This window comes from Pseudonaja textilis, chromosome Z (assembly GCF_049901715.1).
Source record: "Pseudonaja textilis isolate UNSWEBS1 chromosome Z, rPseTex1.2, whole genome shotgun sequence".
Lineage (NCBI taxonomy): Eukaryota > Metazoa > Chordata > Lepidosauria > Squamata > Elapidae > Pseudonaja > Pseudonaja textilis.
Window position 1 is genome coordinate 23,012,335 of NC_142008.1, and position 20,380 is coordinate 23,032,714.

At 34.9% G+C, this 20,380-nt stretch overlaps 1 protein-coding gene across 2 annotated transcripts in view; it reads right to left on the bottom strand.

The window, feature by feature from the left end:
• The window catches only part of ITGA8 (integrin subunit alpha 8), a 152,076-nt gene that overhangs the window by 66,722 nt on the left and 64,974 nt on the right, over positions 1–20,380 (bottom strand). For both annotated transcript variants that reach the window (XM_026716137.2, XM_087917705.1), the window contains 7 exons: positions 17,185–17,230; positions 14,223–14,330; positions 9,248–9,303; positions 6,612–6,766; positions 4,471–4,608; positions 3,940–4,007; positions 3,345–3,492 (listed from right to left, as the gene is read on the bottom strand). In XM_026716137.2, coding sequence (XP_026571922.1) covers positions 3,345–3,492; positions 3,940–4,007; positions 4,471–4,608; positions 6,612–6,766; positions 9,248–9,303; positions 14,223–14,330; positions 17,185–17,230 — 719 coding nt within the window. The remainder of the gene's footprint in view (positions 1–3,344; positions 3,493–3,939; positions 4,008–4,470; positions 4,609–6,611; positions 6,767–9,247; positions 9,304–14,222; positions 14,331–17,184; positions 17,231–20,380) is intronic.

The window sequence follows — 20,380 nt, forward strand, 5'->3', positions numbered from 1 at the left end:
TTTGGGTTTATAGTTATATGATTTGTGCGCTGTTAGGTGTGCGGGCTGCTATCTTTTTCCTTTGTACTCACCCTCTGCCTCCTCACAAGCAGCCAGCAGCTTGTCCCACCAACCTCTTGGAATTTGAAATGCAATGGAAGAAATTCAAACTGCCTTTCTCCTTTGTACTCACCCTCTGCCTCCTCCTGATCTCATTGGCATATCTAAAAACAGTTCTAAAACCTACAATACCTGGAAAACAAACTTGTTTTGTTTGCTTTAATAGCAACACATAGCTTATTTTATGTCTAAACAGTATGAGAGGCGTGTGAATTAACCTCAGAATAATCTGGAATTGTTTCAAATGGAAATCACTGAAAAGCGTTGTAAAAAGTGATAACCTAGAAAAATTTGAACAGCTTTAATCTTTACATCTGGCAAAAAGATTTCATGACGATGATTAATCACTTTTCAATTTGGACTTTCCAAAAGATCAATGTCTTGTCTTTTGAAAATATTCTGTATGTGTCAATAATACTCTGCTCAAAAAAATAAAGGGAACACTTAAACAACACAATGGAACTCCAAGTCAATCACACTTCTGTGAAATCAAACTGTCCACTTAGGTAGCAACACTAATTGACAATCAATTTCACATGCTATTGTGCAAATGGAATAGACAACAGGTGGAAAGCATAGGCAGTTAGCAAGACATCCCCAATAAAGGAGTGGTTCTGCAGGTGGTGACCATAGACTACTTCTCAGTTCCTATGCTTTCTGGCTGATGATTTGGTCACTTCTGAATGCTGGCGGTGCTTTCACTCTAGTGGTAGCATGAGATGGAGTCTACAACCCACACAAATGGCTCAGGTAGTGCAGCTCATCCAGGATGGCACATCAATGCGAGCTGTGGCAAGAAGGCTTGCTGTGACTGTCAGCGTAGTGTCCAGAGCATGGAGGCGCTACCAGGAGACAGGCCAGTACATCAGGAGACGTGGAGGAGGCTGTAGGAGGGCAACAACCCAGCATCAGGACCGCTACCTCTGCCTTTGTTCAAGGAGGGACAGGAGGACCCCTGCCAGATCCCTGTAAAATGACCTCCAGCAGGCCACAAATGTGCATGTGGCTGCTAAAACGGTCAGAAACAGTCTCCATGAGGGTGGTATAAGGGCCCGACATCCACAGGTGGGGGTTGAGCTTACAGCCCAACACCGTGCAGGACGTTTGGCATTTGCCAGAGAACACCAAGATTGGCAAATTTGCCACTGGCACCCTGTGCTCTTCACAGATGAAAGCAGGTTCACACTGAGCACATGTGACAGACGTGAGAGGGTTTGGAGACGCCGTGGAGAACGTTCTGCTGCCTGCAACATCCTCCAGCATGACTGGTTTGGCAGTGGGTCAGTCATGGTGTGGGTGGCATTTCTTTAGGGGGCCGCACAGCCCTCCATGCGCTCGCTAGAGGTAGCCTGACTGCCATTAGGTACCGAGATGAGATCCTCAGACCATGAGGTGCGGTTAGCCCTGGGTTCCTCCTAATGCAAGACAATGCTAGACCTCATGTGGTTGGAGTGTGTCAGCAGTTTCTGCAAGACGAAGGCATTGATGCTATGGACTGGCCCGCCCATTCCCCAGATCTGAATCCAATTGAGCACATCTGGGACATCATGTCTCGCTCCATCCACCAGCGTCACGTTGCACCACAGACTGTCCAGGAGTTGGGGGATGCTTTAGTCCAGGTGTGGGAGGAGATCTCTCAGGAGACCATCTGCCACCTCATTAGGAGCATGCCTAGGAGTTGTAGGGAGGTCATACAGGCACGTGGAGGCTACACACACTACTGAGTTTCATTTTGACTTGTTTCAAGGACATTACATCACAGTTGGAGTGTAACTCCAAATCCAGACCTCCATGGGTTGGTAAATTTGATTTTCATTGATAATTTTGTGTGATTTTGTTGTCAGCACATTCAACCATGCAATGAACAAAATATTTAATAAGAATATTTCATTCATTCAGATCTAGAATGTCTTATTTTTGTGTTCCTTTTATTTTTTTGAGCAGTGTATTGTATAAGAGTAAAGATTTCAAATTCAATAATTGCCAACAAGACCAAATTTTATGCCCACTATTTACTTATTAGATTGTTTATTTAAAGTGACTTGTACCATCTCACAGTTAAGCATTGATTTTTGCCTGAATCAGAAGCTAAATTTGATTTTAAAAATTCAACAAGGAATATCTGAGCTCTCACTGAAGTTACAGAAAGCTAGAGCATATTTACCAGCTTACTACATAGATCAAAAATCTATTAAATGAGTATTCTAGTAAATAAATAATACAGCCGATTACATAAGATCAGAATATTTTAAGAAATGGATTTACAAACACAAGGTAAAAAATGAACCATATAATAGCATTATAGTAATTTCAATCCTGTTTGTGGTTAAATACATACATATTTTAAATATTTAAAAATACTATCTGTTGTTAGATATGTTAATTATAGTTTTATTCAATTAAATAATATTTTCAGAGTTATTTCCAACACAACAAAAAAACATCTTTAGAAAGAAAATTATCTGGGCACATCCTGCTTTCCTTTTTGGAGTTTCATATTTTAAATTATTCAAAATAAAGTTCATGATCCAATAACTTTCAACTGTTTGCAGTCAGATAAAATGAAATATTACTCTTGCCCAGTGGTGAATACATGAACTGTTTGTGCATCTAATGAATGGATTTCATCTTATTTTCAAAAGTACGATCTCTTCTTTATACTTTTAAATAAACTGTATTACCTCCAAATCAGTTTGTTGCTATACTTGCTCTAATAAAGCTATTGAGACATTTTCATAACCCATCTTCCCATAACTGCAACCATCTGATAAGGATTTATACTGAAATAACATACATTATTTGAAAAATCTGAAAGGAATTTTAGGAATATGAAAACCTTACATTCAGTTCAAAAATCGAATTCCAAAGTGATGCATTTGAATCATCTTTACAAATCCAGTCTTTGAACTGAACTTCCAAAATAATTTTATACACTAAACAGGTGTATTTGATTAATGAGAAGTCCTAATACATTTTTTTATTCAACTGAATGGAATTTTCAAACTGGATTGATGTTTGGAATCAATCGTGCAAATCAAATTGCAAATCTGAATCAACTAACTATTAAAATTAAATTCTACCATATACTGAATGGATATGTTTTTGTTTATTTATTTATTATTTATACACACTGCCCAGAATTGTTAGGTTTCCACCCTACCCTAACCATTCCCAAATGTTATAATTTTGTACAGATTTTGATTACAGTGGAGACAAAAAAAAATGATATGTCTGCTGGCCATTACCTTATTGCTCCGCTCAACACCTGTGTAATCTGCTTCTGGAGGTATTGTTATATGCAACTCAGCTTCATAGGCACCTTCTCCTTCATTTCTTGAATTGATTGTAAGCATGAGATAGTTTTCTTCCCCAATTACAATCTGACCCTTATCGCTACAAAAAAATGTTACAATCCAATCTATTATTGTGAGAATAAGATATATGTTATGAAGCTGGAACTGCAGTCAATATGTTCTTGTAAGCATTCCTGTGACAAGATCTGAGTGAAAGTAAATACAATATAAACAGCTTTGCCCTAATGAAGCAAAATGTTTGCTCTTTTGCTTAAACAAACAAAGTTTCAAGGAGTAAAAATATTCGAAGGGATTTAGATTTTATAACTGCAAGAAACCTTTGATGCTGTATATTTGGCAAATTGGAAAAAGTAAACTAAAGACTAAGGTTAGCTCTCAACATGCAACATTTAAAATTGATTTCTAATTACATGCAAGCCCTTTCCAACTACTTTACTATTGTATTGTATACTTTCCCTGTGTACATTTTTAATGAACACCTTTATTCCATTAAGTACAATACATATGTTTACTTGTTCCAACTTACGGCATAACGGAAAGTTTCAAGTCAGGAATGCACACGTTGTCTTCTCCACAATCCACAAGAATGTATGCCTAAATTGTCCAAAACATGCATTGGTCATGTTAGGGCCCTTTGGCAGGAATTCTAGCCATTTCCTTTCTTACTTTTTGTTTCTTTCAATAGCCATTATAAATATATCCCCGAAAGATTTTGATCCTTCCAAACCCTGATCTTAATACGACAAGCCACACTCAATTACTTATATATGTAAAGCCAGGTTATGTTCTGAATTCTGGGCGTATATGCATATTTTTTCCATTCTGGAGCAAGGAAAATGCTCTCACATCTTGTTATTGTTAGCTAGGACTACAAGAATGAAAACTCTTTGAAAATGCAGTGGAGGAGAGTAACAAATTTAAGGTTAGTGTGGTTCAATTAACTCACCACAATGAACTAATTTGGCTCAAGTTGCTAAGGGAGTGCTGAACTGCTAAATAGGCCATTTTATAGAATAAACTTCATAATGTGATAGAATTTGCATGCGAAGTCACATACCTGTTTCTCCATTCTGTTTTCTTGGTAATAATTTAATATTGGGCTCACAGTTAATACATCAGAAAATGTGGATTCGTCCAGTTTATAGTTCAAGCTAATATTGATTGGAGACAATTTATCTCTAAATTCAGTTTCATCCTATTGGAATTAAATTATAGGAATCTAAATTTTAACAGATATCAATCATCATTTTTCATGAATGCACAAAAGAAATATCTCATCTTTATTTCAATAATAAAATAATTAACATCCCGGTCCTATGATTATTTAGATGTTAGGATGACTACTTCCATTGGAATGCAGTTTTCATCACAAATAAATATGCACAGGCTCAGAGGTTAAGACATTTAAAAAGACAAAGAACAAGTTATTAATTTTTATTAACGTTTCTATGACACTTTGACTCCATGTACATTAAAAATGGCTAGCTAAATTTATTTCAAAAGTGATACAGTGGTAAAAATATTAGACTGGAGAAATCCAGATTCAAATCTACATTGAATTATGAACCTCTTTAGATAGCTTCAGATCAACCATCATCTCTCAGATTAAACTAGCTTGATGGAAGGAAGAAGGAAAGGAAGGAAGGAAGGAGGGAGGGAGGGAGGGAGGGAGGGAAGGAAGGAAGGAAGGAAGGAAGGAAGGAAGGAAGGAAGGAAGGAAGGAAGGAAGGAAGGAAGGAAGGAAGGAAGGAAGGAAAACTCCTCTATAGTCTTCCAGATAGTTCTGGATTGATCAAGTAGATAGGAAACTGAGACTAAGCCAATTTCAGAACAAAACAAAACTTTCTACCCTGTCAAATATACAAGTATAAAATGCACTTCAGCAAAGCTCTGAAGGTTCCACCAATCTAAAGGGTCCAATTGATTCTACATTTTCTCTAAAAATATATATTTATTTCTATGCCTTTCTGAAAAGTTAATTGAAAAATCATCCTCCACATAAGCAACACCACTGAAAGAGAATTGATTTCAGCTACTGAAATTGAATATATCTGATGTTCTTACAACATCTGTAAACACTATTTATACATTTGGGCAATGTATAGGTGAATGTTATTTGCATACATTTGATCTAAACTGGCATTAATATAGTTTATCTCATAAAATCTGATGTCAAATATACACCACATATTTTGTGGATTTTTAGATGTGTTTAAGTATTTTATATTAGCACATGTAAGTCATTTCATTATCTGATATTTCTCAATTGACATTTCATAATTCATAAAAAGAATTTACTATTTAACCGTTCTGATTGTTGTTCTAATGCATGGATGCCAAACTCAATTGGGTCACGTAACTTATTGTGACATATTGTGACTTTTTTGCCTTTGCAGAGCTGGGGTGGGCATGGCCTGTGAGTGACACATCTGGTCTGTAGGCTGCCAGTTTGACACCCCTGTTCTAATGTATCATAATTGTCAAGCTACTAATTTTAGGGAAACCATTTTTGAACTGAAATATGTTGTGATATTTCATTATGTGACTACCTTGTCACAGAAAATTCTGGATGTATACTAGAGTCTACACTGATATTAAATAGAGCTGTATTACATTTCATCACAACCAACTATAAATTGGTTGTGCATTCTCATGTGGTTTGCATTGCAAAAAATGTGATGGGCAACAGAGCTAAGACAATATTTCATGAACTTCAAATACTGCAATGTAATTTGAACAAGGAATCTTTTGAGAAAAAATTCAAAACAGAAAAACAATTACTTTGATTTTCACCAAAACGTTGAACACTTATAAAAGAGAAAATACATCCTTAATTTGTGTGATCTATATGGATTAAAAATTTTCTTAATACAATATGTACATTCCAAATAAGGTGAATGGGATTCATTTTATATCTTAACACAGCTAACATGCAACTCATCTCATTATTTTATCATCCTCATTTGTTGAGTGTTTCAATAAAGAATGGTTAACTTTCAACTATTAAAAGTTTGAAGGAGAAAATTCATGGAAATTATTATTTCAAAGCCATACAATTAAAATACATCAGATTTACAAAACCAATAACATTTTAAAATTTATTTTAGCTGTCATCGTGTACTCATCCATATTCAAACTAATTCCAGAATAACTATCCTGAAAGTATGATTTTCTTGACCAGCAAAGAACAAAACTTACTCTAAGATAAATCACAAAGTCCTTGCAAGTGGGCCAATTCTGTGTAGTTATCATGAAGGAGAAGACATGCTGTGATTGATGATAATCAAGGAAGAGAGTCCTCTTAACAGCTCCTTTGGTTTTTAGTGAATCTAACTGTAGTTCAGCTTTCAGAACTAAAGAACATTAGGAAACAAAATGTTGTAAAAGGCAAATACTGTCCTTCACATTCTGTGCTGGTTTAAGAGAAAGCTGCTGTTTTTGTAGCTTCTATACATTCAGTGAATCAACTGACTTTTTCTATAAGTAGGATATCCAGGTATTCCTTATGATATTGTAAAGAAGAAAAGAAGGATTATTGTGAATTCTTCACTGCCTTTTAACCAGAAATTCACCACATCAAAACAAAAATGTACAATATTTCTACTAGTTCTCCTAAGTAAAATGGCTCTAAATTTAACATTTTTGACAGACCCCAAGCCTTCATAGCAGAACTAATACCAGCTTTATTCCCGCAAAGATAGATGCAATTGTCTCTATCGTTTTTCAAGACATTATTTAAATAGCTAAATTCTATGCTGGGTTAAGTGCTGGGTTAAGTGGCAACAGCTGTCGTCATCCCTCACAGGCTCTACAGTCAAAGGACTGTAGTTCAGACAAACTGGGAAAATGACATAATTATTGCAGTTGCCTTCATCCAACACTTCTCTTCAGACTGAGAAATTAAGGAAATGCCAAATTTAGAAAGTGCCAGTACTCTTCCTCTCATAATCACCTATTCTCTTCTATTTTCTGGCTGTGGCCCTACGTTAAATCTTCTATAATCTACACTATGAGTGTCAAACTCACGGCTGGATGCGCCACATGCTGGCCACACCATGATATATCATGTGACAACAATGTGATGCCGCAAATTTGACATCCCTGATCTAGACCAAGATCTTTCAACCTTTGTTCCATGGAATCCTAGGTTCTGTGAGAACTTGATGGGATTAAGAAAAACACTAAAAAAAGTAAAAGTTCACTTGAACCCAACCAATTTTCTATCACTATTGCGTTGTCTCTGAAGCAGGACAAAGTTTGAAGATATTTATTTTATTTTATTTTTTGTAGTTAAAAGATTCTGAAACCTGAAAAAGCTTGAAAATCCTTAAGGAGAAGAATTACAGCAGTGTTTCTAAACTTCAGCATCTTTAAGATATGTGGGCTTCAACTTGCAGCTGGTAAGCTAAAGTTGAAGTCCACACATCTTAAAGTTGCTGGCAATTCTTGTCCTTAAAGATTCTCTTGTCCTTAAATTTTCTCTTTTGGCTCAAACTTTACTATCATCTAAGGAGTACTCAATGTTGAATAAAAACTAGCCACTCTCCTCACACCTCTCTTGCTGGCCTAAGGATATAGCCCTGCCTCAATTGCAGAGCCATCCCTTCTCCTGTCTCATCGCCAAATGAAAATATAAGGTTACAGGCATAGCTGGGTCATCTTGAAAAATTTGCAATCAGCACTAGCAGGGTTGTACTATTGAAGCACCAAGACCGCCAATCTTTGTGAGTCCTTTGCGGGTAATATTTATTTCTAGCTGTACTGGGAAAAATAGCAACCCCAAGATCACCTGAACATGAGGAAAGATTATTTAAAATGGAATATGAATCATTTCCTACTGAATAAATACTGACTCTTAATTCATAATTATGTTTCATGGGCTTAAGTTTTGTCTCATTTTCTTGTTTCTTATAGTACAGAACATGAAAACTATACACTTATTTATTTGTTTACTAATTTAGAATAATTTAGAAAACTAAGAACAACAAACTAATCCAAATCAATAAATAAATTAAGAGCTAATAATGAGGACTCTGTCTGATGATCACCTAAAAACATCAACCTCATATTAACCTGGCAACCCAACATTTTTGCAATATTTTGCATTGACTGTCAGTTGGTTAAAAGATGCAATATTCTGATCACCTCTGAAGTCTTATGAAGTTTGGGATGTGGGTCAGTCCAATCAAGTGTGCTGAAAAGTGAGCTTGCTAAGATTCCCATTTGTCAGGTTTTTGTCAAAAGGGATTTGAAGGCCAGCATTGTCTGCAGAGGTTTCCCTCCTTCTCATCAAATGTTAGAAATACATTACCTTTTAATATTTCAAAAACTATTAAAATATATTTTCTATTGTGTATTTTCCATTGTGTATTTGCTATAGAAATAGACAAAATGGCTGAATATGGAATGGCTTTTCTTATTGATGAATGCTACATGGTGCTATAATTATAATATACTACAGTAATTGTTTATTATGTTTATGGTTTGATGTATTTAGTACTTTTTTTGATTGTTGTATTATTTTGTTTTTATTTATGTATGAATAAAACAGTATGTATGACATATATTAGAGAATTATGGAATTTGGAGTTCTGGAAGACTCTAGGCTGATTTTTGTAATAATCAACATAAGGAATGCTTGTTATTTGCATTCCTGGCATTAGCACTTAGTTTTAAGAATGTTAACACCTTGCTATAAGAATATTAAATTCTGCAGACCATAAAGACATCTTTAACTTTTAAAATATCTCTCAATATTCTCATGCAAATTTTCGAATTCCCCCCAAACCCCCACAACCTTCAATGCTAACATGCAAATATTAAAAAAGACTTACCTATTTTATCTGAAAACCCTGGACTTTGAAAACCTGCACAAGCTACTACAGTGAAACTGTAAAGGAAAGAGAAAAATACTCTTACTGAAGTTCTTGTAGACATTTTAAAAAACCTTATTAACATCTGTTTTTTTTTTTTTTTTGTCTTCTCCTTTACAAAACCTGCCATATAAAACATCTTGCTGAAATAGATTTTGATTATTCATTCATCTTCCATCTCTACTGCTTTACTAAAAGAAACCTAATTCTGAAATTTTTCTAAATTATCTTCCTAGACAACTTAACTAAATAATTATGCTTTTAAAACCAGGGATCTCAAGCTCCTAAATACCAAGATCTATGCTCAGTCATCTAACAAAATCAAAATAATCAAAAATGCAGAAATCAAGGTCAAACACAGCCCTGATGTGGCCCTCACTGAAATCAAGTTTGACACTCCTGTTAAAGACCCATCACCCCCACCACAGATTTATGCATACATGCATTTTGTATTATAGAACTACAATTTGCTACTAATCAATGTTTCTGGTAATTTTATTTATACATCACATTTAGAAACCATCCTTCTCCCTCATAGAGAAACTGTTAACAGCATGTGTTCTTACTGGGGATTATGCAGGTTTAATTCACACCATCTAATTAGAGAGTCATACATAGCTAAACACAAAACAAGTTTAAGTTAAAATCAGTTTCTGAGGGTAGTAAATAAGGCTTATTATCATTGATTCGTAGTTTTTAGGAAGTATTATTTTATACTTTTCCAAGAATTATCAAATTCTTCTGGTTCTTCTGAGAAATGAATAAGATGTTTCTTAAAATGATGAGTCAAAAAAGGAGTGAAAACAAGAATCTTGTGTGTGTCATGCCAATTGCATGTAACAATTATATGTAGATTAGTCTGATTTACCTTGAAGGGCTGAGAGATTCAAAGAGCTGATTATCACTTTTGAAGCCCTTAATGGCACAGAGATTTTCTTTCCCTGAGAGTATCTGTTCCACTAGATCTGATAGGGTATAAGTGTTCCCAGTCCCTAGGTTAAATATGTACCATTTAGTGGGACCGAGAAAGTTGGCAACCGCTCTGCTTTTAAAACACCATTCCCCTTGAGATCCATCAGGCCCTGTCCTCCTATGTTTCTGAAAAGCTTTAAGGATTTGGTTTTTCTTACAAGTATTGGGACACTGTGAGGTTGGGGCCCACTAATGTTCCTTGTGCATATATGGGGATATATGTGGAAATACTGTTGTTTGTGATTTGCATAAGATAGAGGCTACATAAAACAACAAATAATCTAAGTTTGGATCAAATAAACAATAAATAAATAAATCCAATGACTTACAATAAATACACCAAATAAGTCTGTTACAGGACTGGTATAGGACTACATAAGTCCTATAGTAGTTTAATTCTAACTTAATAATTTTGGACAACTGTTTAGTGTCTCTATAGACATCAGCATAAAACAGTAGTGATAATTATCTTAAATCTCATTACTTTCAGTAAGACAATAGCATGGCAATATAAACTTTTTGATACATACAATAGATTGTTCTATTTGTTTTACTTTTTCTCAAGCACATGTAATTAAGATATATTTTATCTAATGATTTTTGAATAAAGCATGTACACTGTAGCATCAAAATTCTCCTTCTATTGATAGATGCACATTTCATTGATTTACAGCTATTCCAGCAGGAATGTTAGACGAGGAGCTGAGTTGGGGCAGAGAAAGTAACATCTTATTTAAATGCTAGCCAGACTAAGATTATAGAGAGAGGATACAGTGGCACAGAAGTTTAGTAACACTGGAATAGCCAGCCAGAAATGATCTCCACTCCAACGGTTTGAGCCAGGCTCTTTGAGATGAATTAAGCTCCCCATCCCTTGATTCTTGCTCGCCCGCTAGTTTGAAAGCATGCAATATTGCAAGTAGATAAATGGGTGCCACTTTGATGGGAAAAACCTAGCTGTCTTCATGTGTTGGAGGGTGATAATCAATGCTGGATGCAAGGCATTGTGACACAAGTCAAGGCATGACTGGCCTGGAAGAGCCAGAAACCCAAGCACTACTAATGAATTGGTGTGAAGCTAGTTCACCCCCCGAAGTGCATCAAGGATGGATGCGCAAACACCAGACAGAATGAACTAGCAATCTAGGTGATCGAGGATAGGTAGATATTCCAGACATTGTATATCATGTGCTAAATAAATAAATTATATAGATACTAAGGCATCAATAACTTAATATGAATTCAACTTTCTCTTTACTATTTCATCCAAACTTTAAATTGTTTTTATGATTTCTCTGTAGATAAGAAAACAAAATTCATACATTTAATAACAATTCCCTATCTGATTCAAAACAATATTTTCTCTATACTAGATACTATTTTTACATTATAATTCAAATAGTTAGATTTCTTGGCCTTTTTAATGGTTCATATGATATTTCATTCATTTTATCTTGAAATGCCAATCAAAAGGCATTTTGCACAAGTTGCACAGCTGGGTAAGAGATACAGAAACCTATCCCACGGTGTAAAGGAAATATTTGTCTCTTGGAGTTTCCCTAATAATTGTTTGCATATGTAGAACATGAAGTTTTAATAACTACAGAGAAAAATTACAGAATGAAAAACTAGCAGCTGTTCTTCAATCGTTTGGGAAGACTACATTAATTTTTTAATAGTAAGAGTTAAATCTCCAAAGCACTGTATTTTATAATGTAATAGTGCACTACAACCATCTATCAACCATTGTATTCATGTAACACCTCCACTGATACATCTATCAGAAAAATAACATTTAAACAATCTTTTTCTCATAAAATCCAATTCAAAAATGCTAGGAGAATTCACAATGTAATTGAGTCCTTCCCACTTATGTAGGAAAAAAAAGAATTCTTAGATGGTTAAATGAATTGAGCAATAATTAGCTGTAATCTTTCACAGATTAAATTTGTTGTAAATTAAAAAAAGAAATATAAAAATATATTTAAAACTATATAAATACCTGTGTGGAAATATTTCAGTTTTCTAAAACATACATTTATAATCATGTTCAGAAATGTTATTTTAAAAAAAGTCAATCTATCAGTCTGCAATGTATATTCCATCAATTTTGACTCTCCTATTTTTATTTTAGCTTGCTATGTATAAATTAAGCATTGGTATATCTTTATCATCTCCAATTCCTTGGTCTCAAAATGTGTTGGATTTCAGTTCTCATAAGGCTACCTTGGTTATGCATCATAATCTAGAGGACACTGGGTTGGGGAAGCTTGGTACAGAGTTATTATGTATATATTTCTTGCTTCAAGCTTGAATTTCAGAAAATTGCAATGGTTAGGAAGCACGTACCTATACCACTATACTTATACAGTCTACTTTCTTTAGAAGTGTTAAGTTCCAGATGGCTAAATAAAGAAGCAAATAAGCAGAAATATTGTTCTGCCTATTTGCTATATTTCTCAGCCTGCCTCGAAGAAGTATTTTGCAAACTACATGAGGCAAAAGTTGGAATAAAAATAAATGGTGTCTATTTAAATCACTCAAGATTTGTAGATGATGTTGTTATCTTCTCACAAGATCCAGAAGAGCTACAAAGAGGCATACAAAAGCTGCATGAAGCAGAAGAACCATTTTATTTAAAAATAAACATGAAAAACAGCCAGGTTATATTTAATAAATTCACTAAAGAAAGAAAAAAATTACATCTGAAGAAGAACTAGACTCAGTAGACCATTACATATACCTTGGCCAATGGATCTCAATGGAAGGTGATCCAAAGGAAATTGAATGGCATGTTAAATGTGGTTGGCAGGCATTTGGCAAGCTAAGCCTAATTTTCAAGAACAATCTTCCCCCATGCCTGAAGAGAAAAGTTTTCAATCAGCGCATGCTACTTGCTCTAACATATGCCGGTGAAACATGGACACAGACCTCTATACAATCTATACAAAAGCTACAAGTGGTGCAAACAGCCATGGAAAGAAACATGCTCAGTATTACAAGACAAGATAGAAAGACCTGAACACGGATTAGAGAACAAATGAAAGTATACAAGATCATCAAGAGAGTAAAAGAATTGAAATGGAAATGGGCTGGTCAGAGAGCAGGAAGAACTAATGGCAGATGGATCAAGGCAGTCATACAATGGATCACATTCGATAAAAAGCATCCATGAAAGAGATTTAAAACAAGATGGATTGACAGAATCAGCAAGTATTGTGGGCCCAATTGGCAAAAGAAAGCTCAGGACCACAGAGGTTGGAAACATGGGAAAGAGGCCTTCATTCTGCAATGGATAGACAATGGCAAAAATGATAATGATGATGAATTAAACTATACAGTCCTTCATACTTTCAGAGAAGGTACCAGTATATCTTTCCATAGTTTGTTGATTGGTTATAAATTCAACCACTGATTATTATCTCTTATGTATGGAGTATTGACCTATACTCAACACAACAAAGAATTCAAATCATTAGACTTGCATTTAAGCTTCCATGTACAATATGGTCATTTTTTTACTGAACATTATGAGGCATCAATGTTGCATTTTTCCAGGAAAATATTTAAAAAACAGCTTCTGATAATGATATCATAGGATTTGCACAGCTGGCACCAGCTGGAACATAGAAAAACTCGAAGAAGAAATGCAAGATGGGAACATTTGGAAAGACCTGGCCCCTCAGATTTGCCAAGAGTTAGACACAATTCAATGGATATCGTCGCCACTATCATCCTCCTCCTCCTCCTCCTCCTCATCATCATCATCATCATGCTTTGCATAAGATTCATTCTGTTCAAGCAATGCACACACTAGGAATGTAAACTGGCCAATGCTATAATGTGGAGATTGTGAAGTTTTGAATTAGCTTAGTCATAATGTAAGAACTCAATGAGAAAAATCATTTTGCAAGCAAACCAGGAAAACTTGTCGGTAAAAAGTTCTTTAGTTTTTCAAACTTACCAGGCCACTAAGGTCATAGAACCAGGAAGATGACAGGTTTTATTTTCTGGATTTATAATCACTGGGGAGAGGAGAAGCTGAGCATTTATTGTCACAACTGGTCTTGCTCTGAAAAGCAAGCAAATATAAATAAAAACATATTTTAAAAAACACAAAAGAGAAGACAAAAGGAGACTTTTTCAATTTCTGTGGATGTTCATGACATTTAGAAATACAGAAAATATGAAATGCACTTTATGTACACAATAAACATTCAAAACATCAGCAGGGACATGTATACAAAATACCCACATCAAGATGAGACAGATCTGTCTAGAGGGATGATGCACAAAACATTCAATGTTAATGATTCACTCATGTCTGCACATATGATAGCATCTCTTTCTGATTTTTATTTTTAGCAGTTAGCCAAATTCTCAACAGAAAAAGATGCACAAGTAGGAGAAGGTGGTTTTTCTTGTTACTAACATTTGAAACAGCAGGGATTTATTTTAACAAATAAACAAATAAAATGTATGCATCACATCCCAACAAAGTTCAAAGCCGAATTGTAAGGCAGTTCCCAACTGTGTGCCACAACGCCTCAGGGTGCTACCGCAAACTCAGAGGAACTCCACAGGATAACACAGTGATATCCAACATATGTCGACACCCAGGGGTGGTATTAAAAAATCACAGCAACCAGTTCATTGCCCGGTTGCTGGGTGGGTGTGACCATGGTGGGCATGGCCTACTAGAACTTCCTGTTTCTGGCTTCCAGTGGGCCTCCAGAGCCTGGGGGAGGCCATTTTTGCCCTTCCAAGGGTACGGAGGCCTCGCCCAGGCCTCTGAGAGGGCAAAAACAGTCTCCCTGGGCTCTGGAGGCCCACCAGAAGCAGGGCCATTTTGTGACTTCCAGTTTTTTCTGGGAAGGCAGGATTTTGCCCTCCCAAGAATCCAGAGGCCTCCCCTGGACCTCTGAGAAGGCAAAAAGAGCCTCCCCCGGGGCTCTGGAGGCCCCTCAGAAGCCAGAAATGGGCCCATTTCCGGACTTCTGAAAGGCACGTTTTCCTCCTCCCAGAACCTCTGTGTGGACCCTGCACTTTTACCTCCATCAAAAAGGACTGCATGGAGACTCCTGGAAGGGGAGGGGAGGGGTGAGCTGGGCCAGCCAGTTGGTTGAAATACCGGTTCAGTGAGCCAGATGTAACTTTAACATCTGGTTTGGCCAAACTGGACACACCACACGAAGTTTGAACCTAGAAGCACTATGAAAAATTACTGGGATACTAAGGGAATTGTTAACCAATAAAATTTGGGAATCTTTGCCACAGGGTGTTACTTTATATGATTCTAACAAGATAAAATATAAAACAAAATTGGTGCAATTTTATGCATATTTACTTACATATAAACCTGTTGAGTGATATGCTGTAGATTACACATTTTAATTCAATTAATGGAGAATTTTATCAAAAAGTATTTATAGAGTGGATCATTTGAGATTAAGTAAATCATGAAGTCATCTGAAACCACTCTTTGATGTCACAACAAATGATATTTGAGTGATTAAAAAAACTAAAATGTTTTGTTATAAAATAACTATTTTTAAACCAGATGTCTGCAACAATATCTAATATTTTTATAGACAGGTTTTCAAATAACAAGTATATAACTCAGTAGCAATCCAGGTACAGTCATCAAGTGTGAAATCCAAAGATTCTGGGTGTTTATTCTGACTTGATGAGCTAGACAGTATGACCCTGTTAAATTTTTTCAAAAACCTCATGTTTTATTTTATTTTATTGCTTCCCTGTTTTTTGCTCATTTGCTAAAGAAAGCAAACTAACCCTAACCCTCAACAATGTAATGTTTTATTTATTATTTATTTATTTGATTTGTCACTCATTTACAAGATAATAGGTATAAATATGAACATAATTATGAATACATGAAATGGATACATATAAGAAGAATAAAAAGAAACAATAGGACAGGGACGGTAGGCACTTGGTGTGCTTATGCATGCCCCCTATAGACCTCTTAGGAAAGGGGTGAGATCAATAGTAGACAGTCTAAGGTTAAAGTTTTTGGGGTTTGGGGAAGAAACCACAGAGTCAGGTAGAGTATTCCAGACATTGACCACTCTGTTGCTGAAGCTGTATTTCCTGCATTCAAGTTTGTATCTGTTGTGTGCTCTTGTATTGTTGCAGTTAAAGCTGAAGTAGTAGAAAATGTTCTCAAACTTACATAGAATTTTTGCTCTTTTTACTACATTTCATCTTCGTGATTAATATACAAGGAAAAAAGGAACAGTTTTTCAGACTGTTTTATGGTATAAAATAGATGACAGATCTTAAGCCAAGTAGACAAAAAGCCAAAAAAGAAGAAAGGTCAGTCACAGAAAGAGCAATTGGAACAGACATGGCTATAATAAGTGAATTAATTGTCTCTTTTTTTGTTAACCTTTTAGAATAAAACTTTAAAGAAGAAAGTGATAAACCAGCATAGAGTTCATTTGTTTCCTTTCCAAATCCATGATCCTTAATAATAGCATAGAAAGCAAATTTTAAAAAAAGCTAAATACAGTAGAAAAGTATAGCAGTAGTTAATTTTTTCCATGCACATAATAGTGTAAAATCAACTTAAATGCTAACCATCAACTCACCAACCATAACTCATCAACTTTTCAAATATACTGCAGCTTCAGATTGTAAAGCTCCCTGTTATATAACTTATGTACAATCATTATTTGATGATTACACAGTCTTACAAATCCAATAAATGTAGTTTTATTCCAATTATTTCAATGTAACTGATTTGTTTCTACAAAATAGAAACCTTTTCCAGAAATATTTTGATTCTGTTATGAGTTCAGATATAGGTTGAAAGAATGGGCTTATGAAAGAAAACATTTTACATATGTATGTTTTTTATTAAAAGATTAAGGATGGAGATAGTAGGAACATCTAGCATTGCATACCTGTAAACAACTACCTTTCCAAGTCCAAATGCACCAACAATTAGATCTGTGGGGAAAAAATGCATATACACTTTCTTAGAACAGAAGGGAAACAGAATAATCATTACAATTGACATTAGTGATATGAAAATCAATAAAATGACTAAATGTGCAGCTATTTTATGGAAATACGAAAATTCATAGAAACATTCATTTTTCTAAATTTATTTTAATTTGGATTTCCGGCACATTGTTTTCACTTTCATTCCCATATGAGCACTCACATTCTTTCAATCAAAAAACAAAACAATGATCCAGCTTCTACTCAACTATCAGAATATTTTTTACTCTTCTTCATTATTTGTACCATTTTTTATCCATACTGTTTTCTACACCCAAAACAATAATTTCAGCCAAACAAAGAAATCAAGCCAAAAAAGTCTCTCTGTGGCACACCGTCTAGATGATTAGGATGGCTAAATAGATGACCCAAATGGAGATCTGGATTCTGGAAAAGAATTAGGACCAAAATTTGTAAACCTAATAATGGATGGAAGACAATAAAAATATAAACAGTGCGGTAGACCTTGGGCTGAAATAATTCAATTGGTTTTAATATAATTGTTTTTATATGATTTCATCTCTTACTATTAAACAAGATACAATACTTAATACAACCATACTTTTAAAAAATAATTATTAAGTATATTCAAAACATGTCTCTTCGTGCCTTTCATAAATGTGGACATTCCACAGAAAATTGACTGATTTCCTCTTTAGCTTGGTCTGGCTAAGGACTACTTTAAACATCCTGAATGCCAAAATCATTAATGTGTTTTATAAATATTTTGAATTCTGCAAAAGAAAATAATCACAATCAAGTGTTCAAGCTGTCTACATTATCAGAATGTTTTGCAGCACTGTTATCCTAAAAATAGATATTTTAGTGAATACTGCTGTATTTCTTCCTAGAAAATACCAGAGACGCAATTTGCTAGCTGAAAACAAAATGTTTAACATATGCAGAATATTTTTCATCAAAATAAGATATTATTTTTCTTTTCTAGAAAAAACTGAAGAAAAACTGACATATTTTTTTAAAAATTGATACTAATTCATTTTTTAAAGATTCAACTTCATGGCTTTGATTAAATGAGAAAAATCTATAAAAGTCATTTAGAATATAGCTGTAATTCCACAGAATTTTGCATTTGGATTCTATGTGTGTATTTCTACTTAGAATTGCCTTCTATGGTTATGACTCAATTTTTAGAAAGTAATTAAATAACCATAATACACTTGTAAAACAAAGAAGACTGCCAAGAAGTCTAATACTGTGTACAGATAAGGAAAAATTGTTAATTTTTGGAGTCAAAATTAGCAATAATTCTAAGGGGACATATTGTTCTCTAGTACTAGCCACAATTATTGGAAAGGTGAAATTTTATAAAAAGCATCTATTTGCTAATATGGGCTTTTGTTGTTATGTACAATTTGATATAAACACCATTGCATTATTTTAAGATGTAACAGAAGAAAAGAATTATTACTTTAACTGTATTCAATAATAAAACACATTGTAGACTAGACTCTAAAAAGATGCTAGATTGTCATCTTTATTTTGGATTTGGGCTATTGCAGTTTTGACATATTCACTATGCTCTTCCAAAATCTACATCTATATAACACTTTCTATAACATACATTTAAAGGAGCAAGAAAACTGGAACCAGGTTGCGATGAGCCAGCTGCCAACATCTGACTTTCATGGCTTGTTTGCAACAGATTGCAAGAACAGATACTGTACAAAGCAGCTCTAATTCCTTCTTTGATTTCCTTTTTCATGGTAAGTACCCTTGTTTCAATGATGCTCCCAAATGCATTCCATAACTGAAACAGTGATCCTAAATGAAAATTTGATAATTGTAGAACTCCTGGCATTTAGCTTACAAACTATCTTACTAATTTTACTAACTTATTATTTCAAAACCTCTACTACTATGGTAAAACGATGGAAGGTTTTCTGCTATATATCTTGACGCACATACAGATGAACTACAAAGAATACTATTCTTGAAGATGGATTATTATGTTATTAAGTACCTAGTTCCTTTAAGCCACATGTTGTAATGTTAGTCCATCTAGGTAGCAGCAGCTAATTGATCTTGGCTGAATTTGAAAAAGCCCAGCAGGTTTAGACTTATTAAAACTTGTGGTAATCAACAAATCCTGGACCTGCTGGCTAGATTTTTTAAAAAATTCCAAAAGAATTTAGTGGAAAATCATTTCCATATTGTTGTCAAATATGAGGTGACCAGGAGACAAGGCTATGTATGTATGTATGTATGTATGTATGTATGTATGTATGTATGTATGCAGATAGATCAATCGATAGAAAGAATTAAAATTTGGCATGCAATGCCGTATAGCAGCATCCCAAGGGGAGGAGTTGCAACATAGTACATAATAGAGTATATACTATGTATATGTATATACATAATATGTATATAGGTCTAGGTGTGTTTGGGTCTTTTCCCGTGTAAGATTAAGAGTATCTTGGCAACGTTTCAGCAGGGTCCCACTCGCTATCCTCAAACTGGTGCTTTCGGCTTCGTGCCGGTGCAAGAAAGCACCAGCCTGAGGATGGTGAGTGGGACCTTGCCGAAATGTTGCCAAGATACTCTTAATCTTACACGGGAAAAGACCTGAACACACCTAGACCTACATACCTGTAAAATCTATGAAAACATAATATGAATATTATATACACAGTATATAATAGAGCCATGGTGGCACAATGGTTAGAATGCAGTAAGGAGGCTAACTCATTACTCACTCCAGGAGTTCAATCCTGACTATTTCATCTTTCTGAGGTTGGTAAAATGAGGACCCATATTGTTGGGGTCAGCATATTCTGTAAACCACTTCGAGAAGGCTGTAAAGCACTATGAAGCAATATATAAGTGCTATCACTATTGATATTAGTGTCATTGTTCCAATTTTCCAAAACCAAGAAACAGAAATAAAAGTGTTGATTAACTGCTTTTAATTCTGGCAGGCCTGGAAACATAGACACATAGCCAAAAAAAATGCAGCAAAAACTGTTGCTGCTTTCCTGCCTATTTAACCTTGGCCCCTGCCTGCGCCTGCCCCACGCACATCACTGTTGTACTTCTAGAGAGGCCTGAGAGGCCTGAAATCTTTCTGTTGGGCCTAGT